We start from the raw sequence: 8,883 nt of genomic DNA on the forward strand, positions 1-8,883 counted from the left end.
AAAATAACAAATCATTCATTTAACCACAAAATCATGATATCATGGAGTTCTTCAAATTATAATGTATATGTCGAATGTATTATGTGGGCCCACCACCTCTACTATATATAATATGTACAGAGATGTTGACAAATATAGTTACGTATTAATTAATTTATTTAATTTATAGGTGGGGATAGTACTGAGACAAATTCCCGCAACCCCTACTCCCACTCCGCATTTCTCTCCGCCCCATTTCTATCCCTACGGGGGGCATCCTTACCGATCGTGACCCCTCTCCATCTCTTAATTCCCGTGCCATTAAAGGGCCAATTTAGAATGAAAGTGAAGTTGGCACCTATGCTGCCGTATGGTTAGGTGACCCATAGCATTGAATGGTTTCATTTCTAGCTTTGAATAATGAAACCATGAAGATGCAGTCTCAAGGACGAATTGTCGTGCATCAGTCAATCACGCAACGGAGTGATATTTGGTATATGATTGTCTAATTAACAAATCTTTGCAACATCATGGATGATTGAGATATAGTCAAGTAACAAGGTTGAAAACTTTCAAGAATTGTTTCATTCAGGATGCACGATAGGAGATGAATCTACTTTCCAATTATTTGTACAAGATTTTATAATTCAAAAAATAAATAATAATAACTGAAATTTATAGCGAGTCCACCCTTTCTATTTTATATGCTTATTCTGTGCTAAACTTTTAAGGACATAATAGAAAAACCCAAAATTTGAATTTAATACCATATCAACACATAGTTTTCCTTTTGATTTTTCTATGTTGCCACATAAGATTGATATTTATTTGATAAATGTTAGAGTTAATGAAACTAATTTGACAAACTGTTGATAGAAGTGGACATGGCACTTGGAAGTTGACGTTTTAACTTTTAAGGGGAAAAGTGAACAAAAAAAAAAACTTTTAAGGGGGAAAAAAGGGAATAGTGAGAGGTCCTCTTAGAATTGGGGCCATCAGCCTAACACTTTGGCCTTTTAAAACATTTCCAATCGGTTTCATCTGGCTAAATTTCCACAATGTTGATGGGGTAAGATTCGAAGGAGTGAAGCTATGTCGGTGAATAGAATATGAAATAAACGAAAATCAAACTTATGAAATAGCAATATATTCAAAGATTTAAAATTGTGTAAAATAGCAAAGATTTTTTTTTTTTTTGGTTTTTCTTGGTTCCCCTTATCAAGATCTGGCATAAAGAATGACTTCTAATACGTCGTTGATAGCACATACAATTACTCATCATTCTCTTTCATATTTAAAAAATAGATTAATTTTCTATATATTAATAATGTATACAGTATTAGACCTGTATGCATAGTATTTGTTTCAAATTTCAAATTTTAAATTTAAATTAATATTAATTGTCATGCATTCGAATCTAATAGCATATATAGTGTCATTATATACAGGATTAATTCTTAAACAATTATACAATTTGTGGTGAATGAAAGTTGGGGGAGGCGATGAAGAGGGGACACCATGTCAACAGTGTACATAAGTTTCAAAGAGAAAAATCATAAAGGGACTAAGAGCCTAAAAGTCTTCGATTTGGGTCCTCATTGTGTCAATGAATGATTTCCCATCTAGTTCACGGGAAAAATACGCTTTTAAATAGTCAATCATATGAATTCTTCTGAAAATTGCTGGATTTTCAGGGGTGATAAGACTTGGCGCTGGACCCATATCACCATCCAATTTTGGGGCGAGAAGCGTCGCAATGGAAAGCCTTTCGTTGTGCAAATTCACAGTTGCCCGATGCTCAACACTCTTGTTAATCCCATTTGTCACAATCTGCATCTCAGTTAAAAAACGTCACATTATTCCCAATTGTGTACTGTGTAGCATACATTCTCATAAAAGTTCAATTAGGCTCAATAATAGGATGTAGTTAACAGGGCAATCTTGTGAGTCCTCCTATAACTACTGTTATGCCCCAAAAACATTGGAGATAGAATTCAGAAGCTATACCCTGATAGATCCAGGACATGATTTGTAAGTAACTCGTGTAATTAGCATTGAAATCAAGACAAAAAGTAAATTCCTTTCTGAAAATCAAAACAAACTTGTTGGGAAAAAGAGCAAGCACTTTTTTCAAAACGATGAAAGGAAAGTAGTTTGAATTTTACCACTCGTACATCACAGGTAAGCAATAATTTGGAGGGTGGGGTGTAAGGGCATGTACAATACTAATTTTGAAGTTATTATGCCCAAGTTTTACATTCTTGGGAAATATTACTCGAATAATGAAGTAATTAATCAATTAAATTGGTTACTAATATGAATAAAGCTGCTTTTTCAATATAAAGACCTTTTCATCCATATATTTTTATGCTTTTTTTTTTGACTTTATAAAGATACGTGTTCTATTAAAGTATTCAATATTCTACAAATAAACAACATTCGTTTAACTCTGACAAAGTAGCCAAAGTTAGTACTTTAGGCACAAATTTGTCAAAAGTTAAATTTTGGGATGAAAGCTACACTTTGACCCGGCCTCATTTTCTAGGCGGTGCAAGTTGATAATTAGTCTTACACATCAACCTAGTTTAGGCATACTAATCATAATCGGAAAGATTATCTCTTGAATACTATTAAAATATGGGAAGGACATTCTAATTTCCATATATGTTCATAATTGTAGAAACCAATTTGAAAATATCTCATAAGGGAGGCCAAAAACTAAATAGATGTTGTAATTATATAAAGAGAAATGCAATTTGAAGAGATTGTTCATATTCACATTGCATCTTGGATTCTTGGGAGAAAGGATTTTGAGCATGATTACCCCTAAAATGTCTCCAACATTGACTATGAATGCATTAGAAAGTGGTACAACAACAGGAACCCAAGCTCCAGCCTTTTTGATTCGGAGGCCTTCCACTTCATTGACTTGAAGTAATATGGTAAGCCCAGCAGTATCAGAGTGGCGGCAAAGGCCCATCACAAGCTCAGGTTGGGGACATGGAGGATAATAGTTCATCCTCATTGATTGCATCCCTTCTTGAAAAAGCATTGTCATATCTTCAAGCTTCATTCCTAATGCTTTTGTCATTTGCTCAAGGACCTTGATGGCAAGGATTTTCAATTCCTTTGAGTACCGATCTAGAGTGTCTCTACAATGTTAAAAAAAATGTAAATAAAAAGTAAAGAATATCCAAGATATAATAACAATGCCCAATTCTTTAGATGTTAACTAATTGTTGATGCATGCAAGGATGAATGTTGTATCATCATCTCACAGTGACATGGCTCATTAATTTTCCTCATAAAGACAATTAAGAATGTAAGATTTAAGAAAGGGATAATTTCATAAACCTATCCTAAGATTTTTAACAATTTCACTGAGCTCCCTTAAGGTTTCAAAAATTACACCTGCCTCCCTGGATTTGACACTTTTGGTAACCAAACCTTAGACTTGGTCAAAATTTTTAATGAATATCCTAAAATACCCTCCACTTATAAAGTTTGAATTACTTTCCAAAACAATTGTAGTATATTTAACACAAATATACAGAAAGAGTGTCAAGTTTTTAACACCATATTTATTATTTCATAAGCAATGATGACAATAGTTCTATCACTATGGTAAACTACTTTTAATAGTGATTTACTTGGGTATATATTTTTTAATTTGAAAAAGAAAATACCGTCATAATTCTTTTAATGTTTGTAGACTTTTGGATTGGTGGAACTATCATAGCTTGGTAGCAATTTTGGGATTTTTTTTAAGTTAATATTGCTTTTGATACCAAAAAAAAAATGAACAAGTAAAAATTAGATCACATTCAAAGTCATAAAAAATGTCACTAGTACAACATTTATTGTGTCAATGATTATATTTTATGATTTTATTGGCAAAAATATAAAAAGGAGGAATAAGAATAGAAAAAGAAAACAAAAATATTTATTAATACCATTCTTTGTAAAAGTATATCTAACAAGAGAGTTTTATTAAAATGTTAAGACTAATATTGTCATTTTATGTGGGCAAAGGAGGTAAGTGTTATTTTGTAACCTCGAGGAAACTCGATGAAATTGTCAATCTTGGAGGAGGTTTCTAAACTTATCCCTTTAAGAAAAGCAAGAGAGGATATATTTTCCTATATGAGAGAGAGAGAGAGAGAGATGATATAATTTTTTTTCTATCAATCGTCATCATTTACTCTACTCTTATTCTAACCTATTTTAGGGGGAGGTTCAACTGAATTTATTAGAGAACCGACGGGAATTGAATCACTATTGGATCAAACGTACACACTCATATGGATTTGAGAAAATCACCTATAGTAGCAAAGCGATAGGGAGTAAATTTGAACCCTTAGCCTCCCACATAACTAATACTTTAAGTCATTGGGTGGCCAATAGCCATATGATTAAAAGAAGAGAAGTGTTTGGAAAACCATTAAGAATGAGTCCAAGGGAAAACAAATTAAGAAGAAAGAAAGGCCTATCATGTGGAGACTTTAAGAGAGATAATTAACAAAATATTCAATCCTTCGGACACTTTGTGGCTGGTAAGCTGTCTTGATCACTAACATTCGATGTTTCATGTTGTATGTCGGCCCCTAAGACAGTACGTGTTAGTACTGGTTCAGGAATAAACAAACTAAAGTTAGAACAAAATAGGTGGTATAACCGACCATATAATGGTTAGGCGGTAAACACCAGCCATATAATAATTAGGCGGTAAAACCGACCATATAAAAGGGTTGTGGCAACCCAATAAAGACAAATAATAAAGCAAATAAAAGACACAGAAGATTTACGTGGTTCGGTCAAATTGACCTACGTCCACGGGCGAGAGAGGAGCAATATTTCTACTATGAAGAAGAAATAAAAAAATCGTAGGAAAGTGGTTTCTAGGCCAAAATGGCACTTACAAAAGATTTAGGAAATATTTCTAAACTCAAAACAAGAGAGCCTAAAATATTTGACTATAAATGGGCTAGATGACCCAAGAACCTAATAGCCCATATAATGCTCTCTTGAGTGGTGCAATTGATTCCTTCAATAAGCTTCCTTATTTATAGGAAACCAAAGGAAGAATTCCTTTGGCTTCTACCGATGTGGGATGAAGCAAAAAACGCGTCGTTCAACAAATCTCCACCTTGATGAGTCCTCAACATCGAGAGATTATAAACTTGCTCCACCTTCTCCATATAAGCCCCAACGGGCCATATCACGAACAATGAACACCAATCAAATCCAAGCATTGCTTGAACTTATAAACTGGAAGAGGCTTTGTAAACATATCGGCTGGATTGTCCTTAGTATTGATTTTCTGAATAAGGACCTTTCCTTCAGCAATGATATCCCGAATGAAGTGATACTTTACATCAATGTGCTTTGTTCTTTCATGATATATTTGATCTTTAGTTAAGTGTATGGCACTTTGACTATTACAGTGAATAACAGTAACACCTTGATGTAGACTAATCTCGCTAAACAAACTCTTCAACCACAAAGCTTTTTTGATTGCCTCGGTCACAGCCATATATTCTACTTATGTAGTAAACAAAGCTACGACAGGTTATAGAGTAGCTTTCCAACTAACAGCACAACCGCCAATGCAAAATACATAGGCTGAAAGTGATCTTCTCCTGTCAAAATTCCCAACGTAGTCTGAGTCTACAAAATCAACCAAAGTGTTATTATTTCTTCCAAACTCCAAACATGCATTTAAAGTACCTCGCAAGTATCTGAGAATCCACTTCACAGCCTGCCAATGTGTTTTTCCAGGACAAGACATATATCTGCTAACAACACTGACTGCTTGTACAATATCTGGACGAGTACAAACCATTGCATACATAATATTGCCGACTGCACTGGAATAAGGAACCCGTGCTATATAATCTTCCTCTTCATCTGATTTTGGTGATTGAGCAACAGATAGTTGAAAATGGCTAGCAAGAAGAGTAGATACTGGTTTAGCATCTTTCATGCCAAAACGCTCCAAGACTTTCTCAAGATAATTTTTTTGGGTCAAGAACAACTTCCCTACTCCTCGATCTCGATTGATATTCATGCCAAAAATTTTCTTAGCTGCTCCCAAATCTTTCATTTCAAATTCATTATTTAACTGCAGTTTCAAAGTGTGAATTTCTGACAAATTCTTGACAACAATGAGCATGTCATCAACATAAAGTAGGAAATAAATGAAAGAATCATCATCTAACTTTCGGAAGTAAACACAACTATCATACATGTTCCTTGAATAACCATGATCCAACATAAAGGAATCAAACCTTCTATACTATTGTCTTGGAGACTATTTCAATCCATATAAGGATTTTTTCAATAAGCAAACATCATAGGTTTGTTTGGATTGTTTCATATTTCCCCAATTTTATTTGCTTACATCAACTTTACAATTTCCAATACACCTTTTTATCTTCCCAATATATTTTTATCTCACATACATCACATCACAAAAAGTGCTACAGTAAAAATATCCCAAATAATCCCAAATAACTTACAATCCAAACAGACACATGGTCTTCCTTACCTTTAATCTCAAAACCTGGGGTTGCTTCATAAAAATTTGTTCTTCAAGTTCGCCATGTAAGAAAGTTGTCTTAACGTTGAGCTATTCCAACTCCAAATTATACATGGCAACTAAAGTAAGCAAAATACGAATAAAGCTATGTTTAACAACAGGTGAAAACACATCATTAAAATCAACACCTTGTACCTGACTATAGCCCTTTGCAACCAATCGTGTTTTATGCCTTGTATCTTCAACCCCTGGAATACCTTCCTTTTTCTTGAAGACCAACTTGCAACCAACTATTTTTTTTATTTGACGACGTCTTTACAAGAACCCAAGTTTCATTTTGATGAAGAGATTCAATTTCTTCATTCATCGCAATCAACCACTTTGCAGAATCATTACAAGAAACTGCTTCTAAATAGGTGGAAGGCTCACCAACTGTATCAGTTTTTTCTGCAACAGACAAAGCATATGCAACTAAATTTGCATATCTTTGTGGTGGTCGAATGTCTCTCCTTGTTCTATTTCTGGCTATGGAATACTCCTCTTTTTCTGAACTATCTTCAACAGTAGATTCAGGTGCATCTACTGGCTCTTGCTGAATAGAAGATTTGGACTGAGAAAGATCGGAACTGTCAATATCAAGCTCCACCTGCTTCTGTGTACTATCAGTAGTACAAGGACTAGAAGACTCCTTTTTAGGAGATAACATAGATAATTCATCAAAAGTAACATCTCTACTGATCACAAATTTTGGAGATTTGGGATCATGATACCATAATCTTTATCCTTTCACCCCAGAAGCATACCCAAGAAAAATGCACTTTTTAGCCCTAAGCTCCAATTTTCCATCATTCACGTGCATGTATGCTGGACACCCAAAAACTTTTAAATTGGAGCAATCAGCAAGAGTACCTAACCAAACTTCCTCAGGAGTTTTGAAATTTAGAGATGCAGCAGGAGAACGGTTGACAATATAACAGGCCATATTGATCGCCTCTGCCCAAAAGTCGTTTGTCAACCCAGCATTAGAGATCATATACCGTGCTCTCGCCAAAAGCGTTCTATTCATATGTTCGGCCATACCATTTTATTGAGACGTCATCCTGACGGTGTGATGCCGAACAATTCCTTCATTTTTACAAAATCTATCAAATTCACCTCTACAAAATTCCATGGCATTATCTGTTTTCAACCGCTTAATATGTTTTCCTGTTTATTTCTCAATCAAAACTTTCCATTGCTTGAAAGTTAGGAAAACATCATTTTTATGCTTAAGAAAATAGACCCAAACTTTTCTTGAATAATCATCAATGAAAGTCAACATGTACCTGGCATTACCTTTAGAAGGAGCACGAAAAAGACCCCATAGATCTAAATGAATGTAATTAAGAGTACCTTTTATCTTGTGAATTGCTGGTGAACTAAAGCTGACTTTTTTCTGCTTCCCAAAAGTACAATGTTCACAGAATTCCAATGGCCCGGTACTTTGTCCACAAAGAAGTTCTCTTTTGCTCAGTATGCCCAAACCTTTTTCGCTCATGTGCCTCGAACGCATATGCTATAATTTGGTGATATCTATATCTGACAAAGATGATGTTGAAATAGCAGCAGCACCTGTAACAGTAGATCCCTATAAAATATATAAAGTACCAAATCTATGTGCCTTCATAACAATAAGAGCTCCTTAAGTGATTTTGAGAATTCCATCTCCACCTGAATACCTGCACCCAATAGACTCAAGAGTGCCCAAAGAGATGAGATTTTTCTTCAAATCTGGAACATGTCTAACATCTGTGAGCGTCCTCACAATACCATCGTACATTTTAATCCGGATTGTACCCTTGCCAACAACTTTACAAGCGGCGTTGTTACTCATTAAGACAACTCCACCTTCAGTTGATTCATATGTTGAAAATCAGTCCCTATTGGGATACATATGATATGAACAACTTGAATCTAAAATTCACTCATTGTTAGACCTAAAAATATTTTTTGTTGCACAGAAAATGGTTCCATCATTCTCATCAGCTGCTATACTAGTTTCAGCGGATTCAGTATGTTTCTCAACAAATTTTTCTTTTTGCTTTTCTTTATTTTTCAATTTAAAGCAATCAGAGATAACATAACCCTTCTTTTTACAATAGTTACACACCACATTTTTATGTCTGGACTTGGATCTACGTCTATTTTCTGTGTTTCTCTTTTCAGATCTACCTCGAATAAACAAATCATCGGCTTGACTCCCACTAGTTTCCCCAGTAATATCCCTATCTATCTACTTTTTAGATTTTAATACAAATTTAATTTTCCGATACGAAATTGTTTCCTTTCCATAAATCATAGTATCATAGAAATGCTTAAAGGATTGG

General features: G+C 34.5%; 1 protein-coding gene across 1 annotated transcript; it reads right to left on the minus strand.

Moving 5' to 3' along the window:
* Positions 1–1,409: 1,409 nt before the first annotated feature.
* LOC113755805 (codeine O-demethylase-like) lies at positions 1,410–7,223 on the minus strand. Its single transcript, XM_027299707.1, has 3 exons — positions 6,775–7,223; positions 2,804–3,131; positions 1,410–1,809 (listed from the first exon to the last, which is right to left on the minus strand). Exons 1-3 carry the CDS (start codon positions 7,221–7,223, stop codon positions 1,552–1,554), a joined length of 1,035 nt encoding a protein of 344 aa, XP_027155508.1. The 3' UTR covers positions 1,410–1,551.
* Positions 7,224–8,883: the final 1,660 nt, after the last annotated feature.

This window comes from Coffea eugenioides, unplaced genomic scaffold (assembly GCF_003713205.1).
Source record: "Coffea eugenioides isolate CCC68of unplaced genomic scaffold, Ceug_1.0 ScVebR1_1761;HRSCAF=2673, whole genome shotgun sequence".
Classification (NCBI taxonomy): Eukaryota; Viridiplantae; Streptophyta; class Magnoliopsida; order Gentianales; family Rubiaceae; genus Coffea; species Coffea eugenioides.

Coding starts and splice junctions, on each gene's coding strand:
- LOC113755805 (XM_027299707.1), bottom strand. CDS start 7,223: ATGTTATCTCCTAAAAAGGAGTCTTCTAGTCCTTGTACTACTGATAGT. Junction 3,132..6,774: donor GGTCTTCAAGAAAAAGGAAG/GTATTCCAGGGG, acceptor TTAACATTGTAG/AGACACTCTAGATCGGTACT. Junction 1,810..2,803: donor ATGTTGGAGACATTTTAGGG/GTAATCATGCTC, acceptor ACTGAGATGCAG/ATTGTGACAAATGGGATTAA.